Source organism: Gymnodraco acuticeps, unplaced genomic scaffold, assembly GCF_902827175.1.
Source record: "Gymnodraco acuticeps unplaced genomic scaffold, fGymAcu1.1, whole genome shotgun sequence".
In the NCBI taxonomy this organism is placed as follows: Eukaryota; Metazoa; Chordata; class Actinopteri; order Perciformes; family Bathydraconidae; genus Gymnodraco; species Gymnodraco acuticeps.
In genome coordinates this window covers 1,601,714-1,622,144 of record NW_022992085.1, presented here as the reverse complement: position 1 = coordinate 1,622,144, position 20,431 = coordinate 1,601,714, and the positions used below count along the sequence as shown (strand labels likewise).

At 38.6% G+C, this 20,431-nt stretch overlaps 2 protein-coding genes across 4 annotated transcripts in view; one reads left to right on the top strand and one right to left on the bottom strand.

The window, feature by feature from the left end:
- LOC117537397 (SPRY domain-containing protein 3-like) overlaps positions 1-6,220 on the bottom strand; it is a 58,977-nt gene extending 52,757 nt beyond the window's left edge. The window contains exons 1-3 of one of the 2 annotated variants that reach the window (XM_034202600.1): positions 6,136-6,220; positions 4,651-4,778; positions 3,166-3,241 (exon numbers count right to left, since the gene is read on the bottom strand). In XM_034202600.1, coding sequence (XP_034058491.1) covers positions 3,166-3,241; positions 4,651-4,778; positions 6,136-6,147 — 216 coding nt within the window. In that variant the 5' untranslated portion in view covers positions 6,148-6,220. Of the gene's footprint in view, positions 1-3,165; positions 3,242-4,650; positions 4,779-6,100 lie in introns of both variants that reach the window. The other variant, XM_034202601.1, reaches the window with a different exon arrangement.
- A 13-nt stretch (positions 6,221-6,233) lies between these two features.
- Positions 6,234-13,376, top strand: LOC117537398 (insulin-like growth factor-binding protein 5). 2 transcript variants are annotated; one of them, XM_034202603.1, is made up of 7 exons: positions 6,234-6,255; positions 6,447-6,508; positions 6,640-6,732; positions 9,250-9,828; positions 10,626-10,660; positions 11,411-11,530; positions 11,840-13,376. In XM_034202603.1, the coding sequence occupies exons 4-7, from the start codon at positions 9,492-9,494 to the stop codon at positions 11,951-11,953; spliced, it is 606 nt and encodes a 201-aa protein (XP_034058494.1). In that variant the 5' UTR covers positions 6,234-6,255; positions 6,447-6,508; positions 6,640-6,732; positions 9,250-9,491; the 3' UTR covers positions 11,954-13,376. The 2 variants fall into 2 exon arrangements, with proteins under 2 accessions (XP_034058494.1, XP_034058493.1); XM_034202602.1 differs by lacking the exon at positions 6,234-6,255 and having other exon boundaries at positions 6,327-6,508; positions 6,640-9,828.
- Positions 13,377-20,431: the final 7,055 nt, after the last annotated feature.

Below are 20,431 nucleotides of genomic sequence, written 5' to 3'. Positions count from 1 at the left end.
TTATCAGAGGAAACGCTCCCAAATCTTCGAGATATCGGGGAAGCTGACAGCGTGTGCGTCACAAGGTGGAGAATAATGTAGCATCAAACTCAGGGTAATGACCACGCTTAAATCCCATTGTTTAAATGTCAGAGCGATCCATCAGGTTGCAAATGGGATTCTCGTTTCCATATAAATATTGTTATCGTTCAAATATCCTTTTTAGATAGGAGACGAAGTGATTCTCAGGTCAGAGTGATTGACATTGCATTTGATAGAAATGTCACATCTGGCACATATCTGGGAAACATGAAGGCCAGAAGTTAAACAATGTCAAAGCACATTGTTAGCCTGCCTTACTCAAGAAGATCTGAAATGTTTCAACGGATGCCGGAAGTGGTGCTACATAACACACTGCAGCCCTTTAGCAGGTTATTTATGACCAAACTTTTGCAACTTTCCTAAACCACCCAAAAACTTGAAATATACTCTTGTAGGGCTGCACAATACAGTGGGGCAAAAAAGTATTTAGTCAGCCACCAATTGTGCAAGTTCTCCCACTTAAAAAGGAGAGGCCTGTAATTTTCACCCTAGGTATACCTCAACTATGAGAGACAAAATGAGAAGAAAATAAAATCCAGAAAATCACATTGTCTGATTTTTAAAGAATTAATTTGCAAATGATGGTGGAAAATAAGTATTTGGTCAATAACAAAAGTTCATCTCAATACTTTGTTATTTACCCTTTGTTGGCAATGACAGAGGTCAAACGTTTTCTGTAAGTCTTCACAAGGTGTTCACACACTGTTGCTGGTATTTTGGCCCATTCCTCCATGCAGATCTCCTCTAGAGCAGTGATGTTTTGGGGCTGTCGCTGGGTAACACGGACTTTCAACTCCCTCCAAATATTTTCTATGGGGTTGAGATCTGGAGACTGGCTAGGCCACTCCAGGACCTTGAAATGCTTCTTACGAAGCCACTCCTTCGTTGCCCGGGCGGTGTGTTTGGGATCATTGTCATGCTGAAAGACCCAGCCACGTTTCATCTTCAATGCCCTTGCTGATGGAAGGAGGTTGTCACTCAAAATCTCACGATACATGGCCCCATTCATTCTTTCCTTTACACGGATCAGTCGTCCTGGTCCCTTTGCAGAAAAACAGCCCCAAAGCATGATGTTTCCACCCCCATGTTTCACAGTAGGTATGGTGTTCTTTGGATGCACCTCAGCATTCTTTCTCCTCCAAACACGTCTAGTTGAGTTTTTACCAAAAAGTTCTATTTTGGTTTCTTCTGACCATATGACATTCTCCCAATCCTCTTCTGGATCATCTAAATGCTCTCTAGCATACTTCAGACGGGCCTGGACATGTACTGGCTTAAGCAGAGGGACACGTCTGGCACTGCAGGATTTGAGTCCCTGGCGGCGTAGTGTGTTACTGATGGTAGCCTTTGTTACTTTGGTCCCAGCTCTCTGCAGGTCATTGACTAGGTCCCCCCGTGTGGTTCTGGGATTTTTGCTTACCGTTCTTGTGATCATTTTGACCCCACGGGGTGAGATCTTGCGTGGAGCCCCAGATCGAGGGAGATTATCAGTGGTCTTGTATGTCTTCCATTTTCTAATAATTGCTCCCACAGTTGATTTCTTCACACCAAGCTGCTTACCTATTGCAGATTCAGTCTTCCCAGCCTGGTGCAGGTCTACCATTTTGTTTCTGGTGTCCTTTGACAGCTCTTTGGTCTTGGCCATAGTGGAGTTTGGAGTGTGACTGTTTGAGGTTGTGGACAGGTGTCTTTTATACTGATAACGAGTTCAAACAGGTGCCATTAATACAGTTAACAAGTGGAGGACAGAGGAGGCTCTTAAAGAAGAAGTTACAGGTCTGTGAGAGCCAGACATCTTGTTTGTTTGTAGGTGACCAAATACTTATTTTACCGAGGAATTTACCAATTAATTCATTAAAAATCCTACAATGTGATTTCCTGGATTCTTTCCCCCCATTCTGTCTCTCATAGTTGAAGTGTACCCAGGATGAAAATTACAGGCCTCTCTCATCTTTTTAAGTGGGAGAACTTGCACAATTGGTGGCTGACTAAATACTTTTTTGCCCCACTGTATATCGAAATGTAATCGAGATCCTGATAAGGGTTGGTGCAATACTCAAATCGCAGAAGGTGCAATATTTCTTCCATTCAAAATATGTGTTAATATTACTCAGCAATGTGATGCTACACAGAAATCCTGTGCTACACATCTTACTCCTACTCATTTCAAACCCTGCTTTAATCGCTTTGTTATTGAACAATTGGACAACATGAGAAACAAAAAAGCTGCAAAAACCTTCAAACATTTCAAAAGAAAGACATTTAATCTGATTTCTGAAAAGGACATTGATGAATTGTGTAACCAATTGTTTTTTATGGCAATTGTTGTTAAACCGCTTAACCCTGTTGTTTCAGATCCTCATAAAAAACCTAAAATAATAAATACATCTTTCAATGATAATGAGGATAATGACACAAAAACAATCAATCCCTCTAACAATGTGATTCATATTGCAGTTGCGGTATCAGTCAGATTAGTTGCTTTTTCCACATTGTACAACCCTACTCTCCTGAATGAGTGGAAGTTGTTATGACAGCCAGATTTTCTTAATACATGTCCGATAGTTTCTCCTGCTGCCAGTCTGCCTGCCTGCCTGCCTGCTGGAAAACACTGTTAGACTAATCTCACTCAAAGATTACTAACCCACACCCTATCCCTCATTCCAATGCAGCTCGGACATTCTTGAGGTAGTGGTTTTGCACTGGTGAACGTGGACTGTTGGGGGGCACTCAGAATTTAATATGAAGTTGAGAAAATTGTCAGCGATGGGATTCCAGCGGATACAATTGCTGGCTTGATGGTAAAGCAATCTTGAGCACACAAAGGGACGACGGTGTGTGGTAATGATATCATATCACATATCAGATCCCCCCCCACCCAAACATTTCAGAATGAATGATTGTGCAAAGGACAAACATTCAAATTATGTTCGAATGATTACCATAAAGCTAGAAAAAAAAGTAGATACAGTTAAAGATAGCAGTTGGACAAATTAATCCTGGGAGAGGTCTCGCAACTCGATCGGAGCTCAGTTTAAATAACAATGCCAGATATTGACTTACAGCACTATAAATGAGCCTTACCTCAAAATAGCAATTTCCCTTTGATAAAGGATGGCCAGCCACATAGCAACCCACCTCCTCAGAGTTCCCTTGGTAACTAAAGAGAAGAAATGACAGGTTAACAATAGGTGACTTCTCATAGTTCCGACTGCAGGTGTATAATCAGAAACACAAGTACAACCTCGTCTTTGGAAGGAAATACAGTGGAGACACTATTAGAGTAATAAGATGCACAAGACGAGCAACAGATATCAGACTACAATATGAACCCAAAGCTTCAAATGAAAAGACACTTTAGAGGCTGCTCAGACAGATGATTAAAGGAAAACAGATCAAACGACATGATGCGCATGATTTGTATTTGCTGTTACCGTTGTATTAGTCTCACACAGCCAGACCTATCTCATGCTCTTCATTATTATTATGAAAGTGAGTCTGCTTACATCCAAGTAGTCAGCCTACTGTTTGATAAGATATACATATCCTCCACTGCTAAATAATAACTGAAGGGATGTTTTGTTAAGAAAGGGGAAACTGAAGATGTGCAAGGGCAATTCAGTGTTTAGCAGCTGAATTGAATGCTAACATATTTAGATGTTTTACTGTATGGTAGGTATGTGACAAACCTGATGCTAACTGAATGTAGGAGCCAACATGTGTGATAAGCCTGTGGAGCTCATTATGGGATTGTTTGGACAGGTCATCATCTGTGCTATAACTAACTAACACTTGTATGACGGGATTTAGACAGAGGGTAAGCAGGAATCCATTTTTTCTGTATACATTTACTTCAAAGTTTTTGATTTTAAAAACAGTATAATAGCCAACGGGACTTCAGACTTGATTTGAATCAAATTAGCTTCAAATTTAGCAGCTTACTTATTCGATCTATTTATGGTTAGTGGTTGCTACACTAAAAAAACTAAAATGTTTGAGAAAATGTTGTGTATTTTATGTTATGCTGACTTAGAGACAGGCCACCATTTCAATTGGTTCTGAGGTTACCAGTAGACCTGTTCGGGTTTATTAATGTGAAATTGCAAAACAAATGCTAACATATATGTGTATATATATGTTCCTGTTTTCTCTATTCTACTAGTTGTAAGTCAGTGAAATAAACACCATACTAATTTCTTAAATACAAACATTAAAAGCTTTAAGAAGGGTACAAAGCTAATGTGTAAGTTCCTCACAGGCTAAATAGCTCTGGATCTTAGGTTTGATCCGTCATAGCAGCACAAATACTGTCCTAGTTAGGTGGATTCTATATATATATATTGTAAAAGGAATATTTTTATCTTGGCATCCCTACAGGTAGAATATTTTAGAGCAACAAGTTGAAGCTTAGAAACGTGCTGAACATTCAGGATTATCTTTACAGCACCAGCTTCTGAGTCCTTTTTATTCTTAAAGGAATGAAAACACTTGACGAACAAGTACATTTATACAATCAGGGAACAGATTAAGCAGAGCCCCATTATCACTTCAGTTTGAGAACAGGCTGACCTGAGTGTCTCTCCATCCTTCTGTATCCTCATGTAGCGTTCCTGTGCAGGGCGCCCATCCCCGATACCTCGGATTCGACGCCTCAGATTCAGGAGGCATCTGTGGTGGAGTACGTTGATGTCATCCATCTGAATCGTGAAAAAATGGTGGGTAAAATAAGGGAAAATGAACACAAGTTCAGCAGGCTGTGTAGAATGGGAGAAATACACAACTAAAAGTTAAACTACAATCGCAGCACCAATGAAATGTACCATTTAACACATTTTCTCAAAGCATGTGCTCCTTTTTGTATCAGGATGTGGCGCCGATGAGGGCTCAGAGGTGAATTATCAACAGTTGTAATTGTATTGATTTTACATTGATACAAATGTAAAATCTCTTGACACTGGGCTTTTTATCTTTTTCTCACAATGTAAACATACAGATGAGTTTCTGCTTACCATGGACAGTTGGACACTGATCGTTCTTGTAGTAAAGTTTCCATTTCACTTATAGTTTAAGGGTGTTCAGTAATACTGTAGTAACCCAAAGAACCCTGAAAGTCATTTCATAAGACACAACTCATACTGTAGGTACTAGAGTCAACTAAATCTGTTGGGTGTGAAACAAATACAGCTACATATGGAGTCAATTCAAATGAATTTAATTCAAATGTATTTCCTTTTTGTGTTTGTTATTAAACATTGCCTTGCTCTTGTAGTTGAAATGGTTAACCAGTTGCAAGTGCCATTATGTAAACAAAACGTTAAATACTAACTAAAACAATTAGAACAGGTGGTTTCAGTTTCTAATCGTGTGCCAATGAAACATCAGTGTGCACGAAAAACCAGGTGAACACACACACACACTGAACTGCCATAATCAATATGTTTTTTAAGATGCAATGATCGTTTTTTCAAATATTGACAATGACCAAACACTACGAGACAAAATAACTATTAAACATACGAAGAAATTGTAGTTTTCAGTTTGCTTTGGGATGCATTGAGGGCACAGTAAAACACGTCAAAAACGTCCACACAATTACCCAGTGTCTCTTAAAACAACGTTCAGAGATGTTCCGATAGTAAAACAAAAGACGTTTAAACTGACAGCAACGAGAGGAAGGTGGGCGTGCCAATGTTTACATCTAAGCTGCCAAGCTAGAAACCATGCTAACGATAAAGCTAGTTTAGCATGACTCGTTGGGCAGGCATTTATAATGAAAACTGTTTATAGCCTTGTGTTTATTACATAGCTTAAGATAATAATCCTTTCCTCAGTTGGTTATAAGGGGTTAAAATACTCGTAAAGCTAAAAAAGCATTAGCAGCGTTAGCAGCTAACGTCGTGTAGCTTCTTTGCTCTTTAGCTCAGGTTCGTTGCTTAGCAAAGAGAACGACTGTTCCTAAAAGTGCAGCGTAGAACAATACTTTATTATAGGTGTCATTATCGATATGTCAGTCACTTACCGGTTAACTTGGGGACAAATACGACAGAAACTCACTTTTATGTCCATCAGCTATCCTTAGCTCCTCATAAAAACTTTGGAAACTGGAGTTCGGCGCTTGCCTGTGACGTCACGATCATTAATGGAACAGCCAATCACAGTGAGGATTGAGAAATGGTGACAATCTTTCAGCCAATCCTGTCTCTCTGTTTCTCTGCGTGTGTGTCTGTTTTTGTGTGTGTCATATTTTGACATTCGGGTCTTATTTGACAAACTTAACCAATTTAAACAATTGTGAAAATAATGAGTCGCAACGTGACGATTTTAAAAACAAACCAACACCGAGTTTTTCCACCTTCTGCTTACAGTGTGTTTCATGCAGTGCTGGTAAAAAGTAACAATACCGCAGGTTGAAAATACTCAGATACAGGTAAGACTCGTTAAAGTTCTAAGTATAAGTACAAAATTGTTCCTTTCAAAATATCAAGATTAGATCTGTGGTCAAAGCTTTCATATTTTATATCTGTTTTAATGTCTTCATATTGTGTTTTATGGTATCAGATGGAAGTCTTGCAGTTTTCTAGGAGTTTGCTCCTCTCAGGGACAAGATGGCCCTTCACCAAGCTGCCATCTCCAAACAAGGAGTCACAAGGGGTGAGAGATATTGCCAAAATCATATATCATGATATATGTAACTGTATATCACAATACTTGTAACTGTATATCACAATACTTGTAGGCTATATCAGGATACAGTTATTGTTGGTTGTGTTCTTTGGAAGGATTGCACCCTTTACCTTCTGTCTAATGGAAGAAGCTCATTTGCCCTCAACACAGGATTCACAGGATGTCATTTTCATTACAATTAAGTACTAATGTCCTTATCCTAAACTGAAGTATTACCAGAAAGTCATGGAGATACTACTCTTCAGGGCAGAGAAGCGTTCAACCACAATGTTTTGAGTGGATTCTTGTAGTTGTATTGAAGTTGGTGAAGAGAGACTTTGAGGCAGCTGGCTGGGAAAGACCTGAGCCATGGAGGCAGAGAGAATGACAAAACTGTGTAGTTGTAGGAGCAAAAATGAATACACCCAAGTGTAGAGTGGAAAAGAGAGCCCCCGTTGGTCTGGCGTGTGTCTTGGAACATTCTCCGGATATGTGGAAACGGGCTAACTTGCACGCTGATGGCAACACAAGACGGCAGGTGATTTCTGCCCTCCTTGCCAAGACTAATCAGAACAACAGGCTGCTGATGGCAGAGCAGATGATTGGCCTCATGTAGCCCTGCATTCCAGTGGGAAGTACAGACCAGTGGGTATGTCTTTACTGTACTACTGCAAATCATATAGGGCCAGGCAACTGCTCACAGCACAAAAAACAAGTCCCATAGTTTAGATCAATACCCAAATGATGTTCATGTTTCAAGTGAATTACTAATTTGGTGTAATGTCCATGATGTGCATCTGTCTACGTAGCGCCTTTCGCAGCAATGCAGTTGTCAGATAACACAGGAGACAATGAGACTTTAGATAAGAGAGGAATCCTCAACACTCCCAATGATGGTCATGGTCAGATCCTTGAACCACATTAATTTTTAACTCATTCTTGCAGTGCCATAATGTGCCGTTTCATAAATAGAGCGTAAGTACTCAAGTGCAAATGTAGAACAACGACAAAAATGCGTTGCTTTAATAGAGTTTCTCGTTTTATAGAGGTTATATAGAGGGCTTTTAAACAAAATCACTCAAAATCTTGCATACATAATTCCTGCAAAGTTGCTTTTGGTTAAATAATAGTTAGCAAATCCTAACTGAGTGGAGGAATTATTAGGAGTTTGACTCCGGCTGGTCAATGTGCATTCCTGCAAAAGTGAGCCCTCCTCCTCCTCCTCCTCCTCCTCCTCCTCCTCCTCCTAATTATCCAGATGATTTCTCTTCCAATTCAAACATTTGCTGAGCAAAGTACTTCGCTGTTCTCAAACTCCAATATGTAATATCGTCCATGAAGTCAGTTAATATCTGATAGTTGTTAGTAGAAGTTTATTTAAAAATATAAAAGCGCTGTAGAGGCAATGCTTTACATACCTGACTCAGCAGGGATTTGATAATGCTGAGGCTCAGTTTTAGTTAGTGTATGAAACATAAAGTCTTATCTTACACTTCAGTTTTGGAATATTCTAACATTTGGAAGAAGCACATTTAGGAGATCAGACTGTGGTGGCATTTGCATCCATCAAATGTGGATAAAGAATGAAACCATTCAGCTGTCTTTGTGGTATTTTATTTCTTGTAAGAAAGTCCAGTCAGTCGTACAGAGAGCATCCGAGTGAACGTTACAAGCTTGGCAATACTGAAAGGAGCCTTCTGGAAGTCATGGAGGCAGCATCAGGATGTTCTCAGTTCACAGAAGTCGAAGGTCATACTGTCGGTGCAAATAGATTTTAACTAACAACATTGCAACAAATCTTCTTAATAAGGAGTTTTCCCAAGCTAAGCAAAGACGTGAAAGCCAATAAATTAACATTAGAAAGTAAGAATCACACAATGATAATATTAAAGTTAGTGACTAAAATACTTTTCTGTTACAAGACTTTAAATCTTTACAGATGTATTTTGCATATGACTCATTACTTCAACAGTCTCTGAACTTTGATATGTGTTTCAGATTTGACAGAAAGACAGAGTTTCTCAGATGGAGCATTCGTGTTCTTCCAGGAAATATTCTCCACATAATCACATCGGGAGAAACCACGCAGCTGTGCATGTAATGTAGCAAATGGCATTGCAGTGGCGAGGCTGATGGAGGCACGTGTACATTTGTATTTGTTACCATGGCAAATATGATTCCAGAAAGGTCTCTGACACTGGGAAGAAAGTGCAAAAAGCAGAACATCACTACTTCTGATTCATCATCTGTAACGTTCAGAATGAGCGGAAGAAGACGGGTTGGATGTATGTGTTAGTATATAACAGGAAAGGGTGGAGTGATTTTGATAATTTCTGAAAGGAACATAATCCACCCCCCACTTGCTCTCTCTCTCTCCTTCCCTGCCACCTCCCTCTCTCTCTCTCCCCTTTTCTCTCTCTCTCTCTGAGTCCCAGCCCCTGAAGGTGTCATAACTGTGCTCTCTCTCTCTCCCTCTCTCACTCACTCTCTATCACCGCCTTTCAGATCTTTAAAAGCTGGTGCTTTGCTGTCTCTCTCTCGATCTCCATTTGTCTCCTCTGGCACTGCAGGGGACTCAACCGGCAAAGCACCAAGGAGAGCTACTGTATAGAAACGGGGAGGAAGACTGAGGAAAGGGGAGAGAAAAGGGAGAGAGACTAAGGGAGAAATATACATCCAGAAATAGCATCATCCACATTTAACTGACAGAGAGTGACAGAGTGGAGAACCTGAGACCTGGACACAAAATGCCTTTCCTTTCTTACTTAACAACCGTTGTTTTGTTGCTGATTGCTCACTGCGGATCATGGACCGGGGCAAACCGCTTGGGCCCCTTCAAGGTCTGTCCCTCCTGCAGGGATCCACTGGGGGCAGGTCGCCCCCCCAGAGACCATAATGTTGCCGGCAGCACGTCAGTGTTGGCCCAGGGAGAGCCCTGTGGTGTGTACACCCTGAGCTGTGCCAAGGGGCTCCGCTGTGTTCCCCCACCAAGGGAGCACAGCCCCCTCCAGGCTCTGTTGCAGGGAAGAGGCATTTGCGCCAAGCACAGCAGGACTAGTCCCACTGAGAGGCCCCACCCCGCAGGTAAGATACTGTATACACACGTGCATGAAATCACGTATGCACACGTACATGCATGCACCTACAGATGCACTCAGACCTGCGTGGACACTGCAGGTGGGCTGGACAAGTGCACATCCACCACAGAGTAATGTTTTTACAGAGTGTCTCCTGTATTGCTGTGAATTGCATGTGATGCTGTGTCACTTACCAACAAAAATAAAGGCCAAATAGTGTGTGACATTTAAGCCTGGATGCATTTTATGCACCACAGATGAATTTGAAGTCCTCAAGCATCTAATACTGTTAGACTGTGAACAAATGTAATTTGTCCTTCCGATTGTAGAAGATCAGAAATGATGGCAAATCACATAAAACAAGGATCTCAAATGTAATCTCAGATTGCTGCAACAGTGTATACGTGAAAATATCCCTGCATTGATAAAAAATGTTATACATTTAGTCCATTTCAATTCATTTGAAACGATCTGCCCTACAAGTCAGCCTCTCTGTAGAGAATTAAGAACAAATGTGAAACTGTCAGTGTCACCTACATCAAGCTGCTTTTTATTGCAGTGATCTCCATCTACTGTTCAAACTGAGATACTGCGATGAACTATCTGAAAAGGAAGCATACTGATGGAAATTAGGTCTCTCATTGAATGGCCACACCAGATAGATCCCTTTGAGTGACTGCTCAGTGATACAAAGATATACACCAATAAGGGCAGCTTATATTGTAAAATGTGGTTGTGGTTTGATGTTATCGGCTACGTTGGTGTAATGTCACATTCTCATGCCGGTGTGTCGTTTGCTCTCAGGTCCCCATCCCTCACACAGTGGTGACATTGAAAAAGTAAGTTCCTGCTTTTGATTTACAGTCTTTCACGAGTGAAGCTCATGGAGCTTCACCTAAATGGTCAAAAATCTGAGACGTCAAAAGCATTTTTACCAAACATTATTGTGTTAAACACATCAGATGTGATACAGAGGGCTGTATATTGAGCTGCATTGTGTTATAAAGAGTTATTACCATGGATTCTTTGTCGTTTAGGGTGTTGCAGTGGCATGTACACACACTGCCCTGAAGCCATGCATTATGGTGCATGATGTGTGTGCTGCTATGCGGCAGAACTAATTGAGCATGATGTGAATCAGGAAAGTTTCAAGTCGGCCGCTGCCGCCTCAGATTTTACACTTTGCAATTCGGGTGATCTCCAGCATTTGAACTAATGCATAGTATGTATAATATGGATGACAAAAATCACATAATTGATAAAGAGGACACAGATTCATTTCCGAAAGTGACAGCAAGACGCACTTCAAACCATCCACTGACCTGAAAAGCCAAAGCATTGTGTAACAATATGGTTATATAATGTTACACAATATGTGACATCTGATATACATATTCTCTGCTTCTGGCTGTAATGCTGCGACACTGTGGCAAATCCTTTGTGATTCATATCGACATTTGTTGTGATCAAAGAGGATTTCTGACAACACAATCAGCTGAGGGGAAACAGCAGCTTGCCACTGCCACTCTTTAGATGAACATGTCTTTGCTTCTGGTTATGTTAGTCACACTCTGCGTTGCTGTTTTCAGGCACCCTGCCGCAAGCTGCTGAATCTTGTCCTGAGGGGTCTGGAGCTGACAATCTTCCAGTCTGACCGTGACATCTATATACCCAACTGTGACACCCGTGGCTTCTACAGGAAAAAGCAGGTAGACTGTCACACACACCTGTAACTTTATTGGCTCTTATGTGATCTGAAAATGTGTCTTTGCTGGTGTGTAACTGTGTGTATGTGTGTATTTCTGAGAGCTGCACCCCACTGCAGCTTTCTTTTCGGTGCATTCAGAGATTTGTCTGTGACCACAGGAGCTGAGAATATGTGACACTTCATCCTCTGAGCCTCTCAGTACTGCGCTATGATGACATATCATTTTCTCTCTCTTCCTCTCTCACCACCTTTTCTCCCACTCCCCTCCTTCCCCTTTCAAAATATCCCTCTGTCTTTTAACCCCACACAGTGCCGCTCCTCCAAGGGCATGCAGCGTGGCCACTGTTGGTGCGTGGATGAACTCGGCACGCCTGTGCCCTCACGTGCCAGCGAAGATGGCACTTTACCATGCGATGGGGAGTGAGGCATGAGTCTGTCCAATTGCTCTGAGCCTGGAGGAAGAGGAGAAGGTGGAGGAGGAGGAGAAGGTGGTGGAGGAGCAGGAGCACAGGGAGAGAGGGTGGCTTTAGCATGTGCTAGACAGTGCCTGGACAGGAGGTAGCAGGGATAAACCACTTCCTATGGAAAATACATACCAGTTAACGTTCATGTCCTCTCTAAAGCAAGACACACACACTCACAGTCCAGCAGCAGCAACAATAACATCTTCCTGAATGTTCAACAGTTGCAGCAGCGTCCTCTGCGTCGTCTGGTGACATGCTGCATGCTTACATTAATGCTCTGTGAACTGCCTCAGTGATCCAAGCGGTATTACTCCGAATTATCTCTATATTCCCTGGCTCTTGTCCTGGCTTTCTGGTAGATCTTTATTTTACTTTTTAGTTTAGGATAGCTGACACTGCCTGTGTTTGTTCTGATCTCAGTGGGCTGAAATACTGTTACGCAGGTGATGCGACACAAATGTTTGAAAAATGTGTCTCCCTCACCGTCCTCTCTCCCTCTCTCCAAAGATACACTGATATCAACATACCTAATTGACAAAATATTTCTTTTCTATTAATTTATTTTTGAGTATGTGTTTCCATCAAGTACTGCTTGAATCTTACAGTATATATATGTCAAGTCAGAAAAAATAATCTTACAAATATGATCCTGAATGCTTTTGTTCATTTTATTTGTCAAAATGGCATTCTGACTGCTTATTAGTTGATTGTTTGTACATATGTTGGATTTTTGTGGTTGACTGTGTGTTCTGAAGTGGCATACAAAAAGCTTACGGCTGTTACCCTTTTCAAAAAGTTGTAAGGCATATTTTTATACACGTCAATATAATATTTTATATATGAATTGTTGGTTTATTTAATGAACTACAGTACAATGCCATGTATTTTTATATTGTCAGCAGTTTCTTATTTAAAGACAGAGATTATTTTATTTCATGTTAGGGGAAGTGTTGTGCTTGAAAGGCACCTTTATGGCAAAACTCATCATTCATCAGAGCTCTATTCAACTGCTGCACATCTTATGGTTATATCTCATGTTTTTAATTTCCTTTTATTTATGCTTTGTTTATTTGAAAGTTGAGAATATCCATGTTACTATTATGTTTTATTTCTGGCACATCATACCACAAATTCTGAGTTCAGTAGAGGAAAAAAAAAATCAAATTTGTTATTGTTATGTCTCTCCCAAGTCCTTGCAAAAGTCATGAAATGGTGTGCTATTAAAGTGTGATTAGAATTTATCTATTTCTGAACAATCTTGTTGTGCCAATGTGTGTGCCGTGATGAAAGGTCCATGCACAAAGGACCTGTAAGATTTGCAAATATGAAAATAAAACATAATGATAATAAAAATGGAGAAGAATTAAACATATATTAATATAACAATGGCTGTTGGGTGTGTTCTTTTTATTGGATGAAGGTATTTGTGATGAATTTCAATAATGCTGCTGTTGATAATGATGATACGTTGATGAAGATGATATCTATTACATTTTTGGCTTTAAGTTACACAAAAACATAAACAACATGGATACCCCAGATATGTCATGAAAGTAAGAGAAAGTACAATTACGTCAGGTTCTTGTGATTAAACTGTAGGCTACTATTGTCTGCATCCCAACATTTCAGTCAACAGTTACAACCCAGTCTCATGGCATTTCGTGTTCACCAACACGATTTCCCTGTAAAATGATGTGAAAGCATGAATAAAACTACACATCTTCAGATGTTGTACATACATAAGTGTCCTACACTAATAATACAAAGTTATTATGGCTGTGTGTACCTTGTGTGCACCGCCTAGTGGTTAAAGCACGTTATTGAATTATTGTTCTTATGTGTTATATTTGATTAAAAAAATATTAAGAGTACATACTTTCATAGGAGGAAAGTAGAAGGTTTGTGATAGAAATATATAATATAAAAATCAACCTTTGAAAAAAAAATCTATCAAATATCTCTCCTGATTGTTGGCACTTGACAATCAGGAGAGATATTTGATAGTTGGTGCTTGAGAAGACTAAACATGTATCTGCAATTGACATGAATGGAAACGAGTAATAAAGTATATTCATTACTCGTTATTCTCTAGTAATAGTTAATTAAAGACTGTATATTATGGCTATTTTGCACATCCCTTTCAAGATTTTCAAAGGTTTATTGACATATCATATACACAACTACGGTGTAGTTATGCAATGAATGAAAATATTGGGTCACAGGTTCCTCAACAGCGCATTACAAGACATCTATCAATATGTGTGTGTACCTCCACCATTAAACTGTCATATTCTGCACATTTCTTATACTATCTACATAAGAGTATAATTCATATGTATAATATCAGTTAAAATAAGTGCTTCAACATAGTTAACATTGCAGGAAAGCAATATATTAGACGTTAAGTACTTTGTCAGGCTTAATATGTATCTGTAGATAGATACCCCCAAAGTGTTTTTCTTATTTAAAAGAAGACCTTAATCTAAAGTATTATTTAATGTTTAAATAAAGGTTAATTCGTTTTTCTGTTTTGCACCTCCTCCTATTAATATCTTTGTACATCCTGCACTAAACTGTTTTATTGTAGAGATCACTTATAGTATCTTCTTGATTTTTTATATTCTATATTTCTATCACAGACCTTCTACTTTCCTCCTATGAAAGTATGTACTCTTAATATTTTTTTAATCAAATATAAGACATAAAAACAATAATTCAATAACGTGCTTTAACCACTAGGCGGTGCACACAAGGTACACACAGCCATAATAACTTTGTATTATTAGGGTAGGACACTTATGTAAGTACAACATCTGAAGATGTGTAGTTTTATTCATGCTTTCACATCATTTTACAGCATATTGCTATACTATTTCAGACTCAGTATTTACATTCTTATATTCAAAGAAAATCAGTAATATCTTTAAAAACTACAGTCCTTTTATATCAGCTGTGCACCGTTATGGTGTAAATATAACCTATCTATGAATTAGATCAAATGTAAAAGTCAGCCGAATTAGTGTTGATACTGCAAGGAGACGTATTGTGTGAAGAGAAATTGAAGATGTTGTTTAATTGTTTGATATATTTATGATCCATGTCAAGTATTCAGTTTCGGCTGCATTTCTTCCAGTTTTTCTAAAGGTCTTCTCATCAGGGCTCTATAAAGAACTACGGCAGATCTGTAATATGTAATGCAGCCGAACCGTGTATTACAATGCCGTTATGTGATGACTTTCAAAGAGAAAAGCAAGAACACTCGGAATTAAGTATTATTTTATTATTTTAAAATGTTTTCCGGATTTCATATCATATAAACACCAAATCCCAGCATGCATTGCGGCTAAAACATCCAATCAGCGAGCTTAAATCATAGCTGAGGATCTTGGGTAATCGCTCGAAATGCCTACGTCTGTTTCCGGTTATTTTTATTTTTAAATTCAGTTCCTGACGGACGCCAAAAAAGCACGAGATTATGAAATTAAACCAATAAATAAAAGCAAGAATAATTGTGTGTTATTGGTGAGTAAATAATAGTGTGTTATTTTGAAAAGAATAACAAATTAGAAGGAAAAAAAGATTTAAAAAATACAGATTTCAGTATTCTGAGGCTCTGAGCCCCATTTATTTTCCTCACAGCAAAAACGGCAAAAAAAAAGTCCGAAATTATACGATTTAAAATAAAAGCAATAACTGTGGCTTGATATTGAGTAAGAACATGTTTTTATGAACCACACAGCTTCCGGTCTTCCACGACCCGACCGGAGAAAAAGACGTGCTGCAGGCACGAAACACATTACCAGTATAAATACATTGCTTTTAAAATCGTGCTGTGCAACACGAAAAAAAGGGGGAAATCGTGTTGGTGAACACGAAATGCCATGAGACTGGGTTGACAGTTAACAGTTACTATTAACTCTAAAGATTAACTTTTTGCATACAAAACACGATTTAAACAAGAAACATAGTTCCAACTGAGCAGTTTATGTCTCTAAAATGTAACCTAACTGTTAACTAAGAATAATAATACAGGGTATTTTAAACTGTAAAAGCAATCCCTCTGCATTATGAGTACTTCTACTTTTGATGCATTTTGCACTGAATACCTACAGTATGTAGTTTTACTGAGGAAAGAGTTTGAACGCATGAATTTGATTCCTCATAGTATTTTACACTGTTGTATTGTGTTGTTCATTGCTACTTTTATACAACGATTGAAATACTTCCAACAATGCGGAAATCGGATATTTAACACAATTATAAAATATTATAATTATTATCATAAAAAATATTTGATCCTCAATAGCAATTAGAATCATCAAAAAAGAGTCAATAAACGATGGCTTTTAGGTACTGTACTCATTAGTGTTTTGAGGTAAATGCTAACGACAGCATGGCAACATGCTAACAACAATGCAGCCTGTCTGATGTTTAGCAGGTTTAAAGCTAACATGTTTAGCATCTAAGTTCATTTTGTTAGCATGTTTATATTTGCTAGTTGGCAATAAACAAAAAGCTCAGCTGAGGCTGATGGGAAACTCAAAGGTTTTGTAGGTATTTTAACAGATTTCTACACTGCAGTTGACCCTCTGCTAACTCTGGTATAATTGACAATGCATTATATTGGCCTGGGTTCATGTCAGTTTTAACATGTGAGTGCTAAAAGTATAGAATTGTTATCAGTCTGCTGTTTTTTCATGTGGCCCGTTTAACATTGGCAACTTTTAGCCGGGTTTACTCAATTTTCAAATAACCCCAAAACTCGTTGCTAGCCCTGCACTAGAGCATGGCTAGCAAAGCCAGCGCTAGTTGCAGTTAGCCCTTTCTTGAATGTGCCAGAATTGTGTCAGTGTGACATTTTCTGAATTGGACAAATCAACATTTTGACCCATAGTTGGCACTAAAATAGAATCAAGGATCTTGAGGGGGACAACAAAGTCAGAACCAAATTGCAATTCAAGAGTTATCCAGATATTTGACACTGACAATCAAAACCACACATGAAGGCTATTGATATAGCTTTAGAGGAAAAGTCTGGGGATTACATTACATTACATTACATTGTATTTAGCTGACGCTTTTGTCCAAAGCGACTTACAATAAGTACATTCGACCAGGAAGACACAACCTTGAAGAAAACAGAATCATATAAGTATATCAGGTTTCATAGAGCCAAACATTTCAAGTGCTACTCAACTGGCTTTAGGTAAGCCAGTCCTTTATTAGTATAAAAGTGCTTCGTTAATAGTTCTAACGCTCGAAGTGGAGTCGAAAGAGATGAGTTTTCAGTTTGCGCCGGAAGATGTGCAAGCTATCTGCCGTCCTGATGTCAATGGGGAGCTCATTCCACCATCTTGGAGCCAGGATAGCAAACCCACGTGGGATCACCATTGGAAATGTATCCCACAGGATACTTTGGGCCGACTGACTGACTGACTGACTGACTGTCATGGCCATCCAAAGAGCCATGCTAGCTGGCAGCTGATTATGAAAAAGACAACAAAATATATATAACCTTGATTAAACTAACACATCAAAACAGTAATGCACTGCCCAGGCCTCGGAGAAGCAGACCTTTTGGAACACCAGTAACCCAAATACTTCCTTCCATTATTCCAAGCAATAACACAATCAAATGTTCTGTCAGGGTGGTGACAAAGTGATACACATGATGAAGGCAGACAACACTAAATCAGTTGTCTTAACAAATATGGGGACTTTGTCACTTCTGAAGCCTTTACTACTAAGGGTCCCTCTGAAGCACTTGGACAGCTTACTGTGTACTTCAGTTTGAGGCTTTATGCTCACATTCCTTATGCAGTGAAATTGAAATTACACATTAGAGCACATTAGAGTCATGCTGCTTTTCTGCCATTACTAGGCACATAAAGGATGATTTTCTCTTGCTCTGCAACACAGAGACCAGATACATGCCTGTTTCCAAGGTAACAGCATAGAATATCCCATTTGTCCATGCGTGATATGAAATGAAGGCCTTGCAGAAAATGAAGGAGGAAGCATGATCCTTTGTAGAATCACACCACCACACGTCCTACTTCTCTATGTAGGGTGCTCTGCTATTCTTGGCGATTCTTTTCTGTGCATTAAGCATGAGATGCAAGCACAATACATCCACCGTTCTGTAAAACTTACTTAAAAATGACAAGTATGATGTGAATAATGACACGTACAGTTTTTTATCCAAAATTAAACATTGAAAGCAGATGTCTTGCAAGCAGATAGTTTGAGTGCTTCCATTCTCTAGGTCAAATATTACAAAATGTTTACATGCTAAAACATATCAAAAGTAAAAACTGATAATCAATCCAAAAATATTTCTACACTTGTTTGTTCTCACGCACCAAGTAAATTGCTTTTTTCAACATCAAATACATTTGGGGATGTTCCCTATATTTTACTTTACTATTATTTTGTTATTTATTGGACACAACACACATGAAAAGCATCATTAAGATGTAAATGTGTCAGATTTAGCCAAAGGGGAAAATAGAGCTTGTGTACTAAGATGTATGTTGGAAACCGTGCTACGTTCAAAGCATATTGGAAAAATGAACTGTTTACTACAATTGAATTTACTACAGGCCTCACATTTGGAAAACAAAATAACATAGTAATGCTGTCATACATTCAAATAGAAAACTAGAATATAGAAGAAGAAAATTAGTAAGTTACCGTTCCCTGGAAACTATTGCATATAGTGGTTTAACCCTTCACCTCTCTGCAGTTATGTAACAGCGCAATCTGCCGAATTGTGACATAACTGTTGCAAGAGGTTACAGGTGCAACAAAGCACACTTCTGGACACACCCAACTATGACACAGACATGAAACACTGCTTTACCTGGGGTTCATTTAACCTCTTAGTTGCTCATTTCAAAATGGTACATGATATTAAATATATACGATCAGCATTTTGTGATATGTAAAGTCAAAGACAATAAGTTGAGAAAGTAGATTTGCAAATGATAAGCTAATCGGTATAGAAGTGTATATTGACTTGTATTAACTAGTTATAACAGTAGGTACATTTGCTATTTTCTTGTATGCAGGAAAACATTTAATTATCTGAGTACTTGGACCACCTCTGATAAAAGTAAATCAAATCAATCAATACCTTTTTTTGTATATTACTGATTTTGTGTTCTTCTGCTATTCTCTATGCATGTCAGTTGTAGTTTAAACACATATTGTATTTGTTTAATGTATATATATATATGTCACATTGTCAATTAATCATCAATGTTTAACTTAAATGGAGGCGTGTGGCGCAGTGGGTTGTGCGTTGGTGATCAGGGGGTCGCAGGTTCAAACCCCACTGCAGTCAGCATGTCGTTGTGTCCCTGGGCAAGACACTTCACCCCAAATTGCTCCTGCGGTGATTGTCCACTGTATTGAGTATGTTAGACGCTTTGGATAAAAGCGTCTAACAAGTAACATATAATGTAAATAACATTTTATTTATTTTTTATAAATATAAGAAAGAATAAAAAGAATGTTCTTTTTTTTCCAATATTAGGGATTAAAGCCCTGGATATCTTAAATTCTGCCACAGCTTTTTTTGTATTATATCTGTCTCTCACAAGTCCAACAACTTGATGGAAGTGGCAAACCACATTGCAAGAATTACATTCCCCATTTTAAACAAAACAGGGTTATAATAAATAGTAGCTCTGTTTCTGTCAGATGTCTACAGGTACCTCAAATCATGATGTTCATGTTGTCCTTTGTTTTTAGGATCTTACTGCCCTCTAGAGGTTAACAAATATATTTTGGGCAACCATAATGAGAGTTGAATGCATCTGCTTAAATTTGATCACTAAGTAGGACACTGAACACACACATAACCATCATGCATGGTTTGATCCAACAAAGCTGTCTGTCTGTATCACTATCACTTAATCATTGTCCATCAGTGTTTGGAGCATTGGTATGACTATATTGTGTTCACATTTCTGCACATTGCCCTCATCTTGCAGAACTGTTATGCTTTTGAACTTACTATATGAAGTAGTTTTATGTTATCAACCTAATAACATAAAATGAAGTGTACAAATCTAATTATCTAATCTAAAGTCCAATTATAATTGTGTGATATAGGCTGATTTATTGATTATAGAATTAGACATTCTAGATAATGAATACATTTAATTTAATTACAGTTTGCCAATATTACTTATGTAGCCTACTTTAGCTTGCAACAGAGTATGTTTGTTGTAATTTCACACATTTTATTTGATTAAAAGATTAGTACAACTGAAGTTAGACGAAGTGATGAGGTAACATAATTAAAGAGGTGATAAATCCGACTGACCTCTCTTACTTGAAAGCACCATGCAACTTTGCCAGAACCGCCCACTTTAGGTCACCTGACGCACTTATATCGATTCTACTGGTCGTTGCCACCTGTCAATCACAAA

Coding starts and splice junctions, on each gene's coding strand:
- LOC117537398 (XM_034202603.1), top strand. CDS start 9,492: ATGCCTTTCCTTTCTTACTTAACAACCGTTGTTTTGTTGCTGATTGCT. Junction 10,661..11,410: donor ACAGTGGTGACATTGAAAAA/GTAAGTTCCTGC, acceptor TGCTGTTTTCAG/GCACCCTGCCGCAAGCTGCT. Junction 11,531..11,839: donor GCTTCTACAGGAAAAAGCAG/GTAGACTGTCAC, acceptor AACCCCACACAG/TGCCGCTCCTCCAAGGGCAT.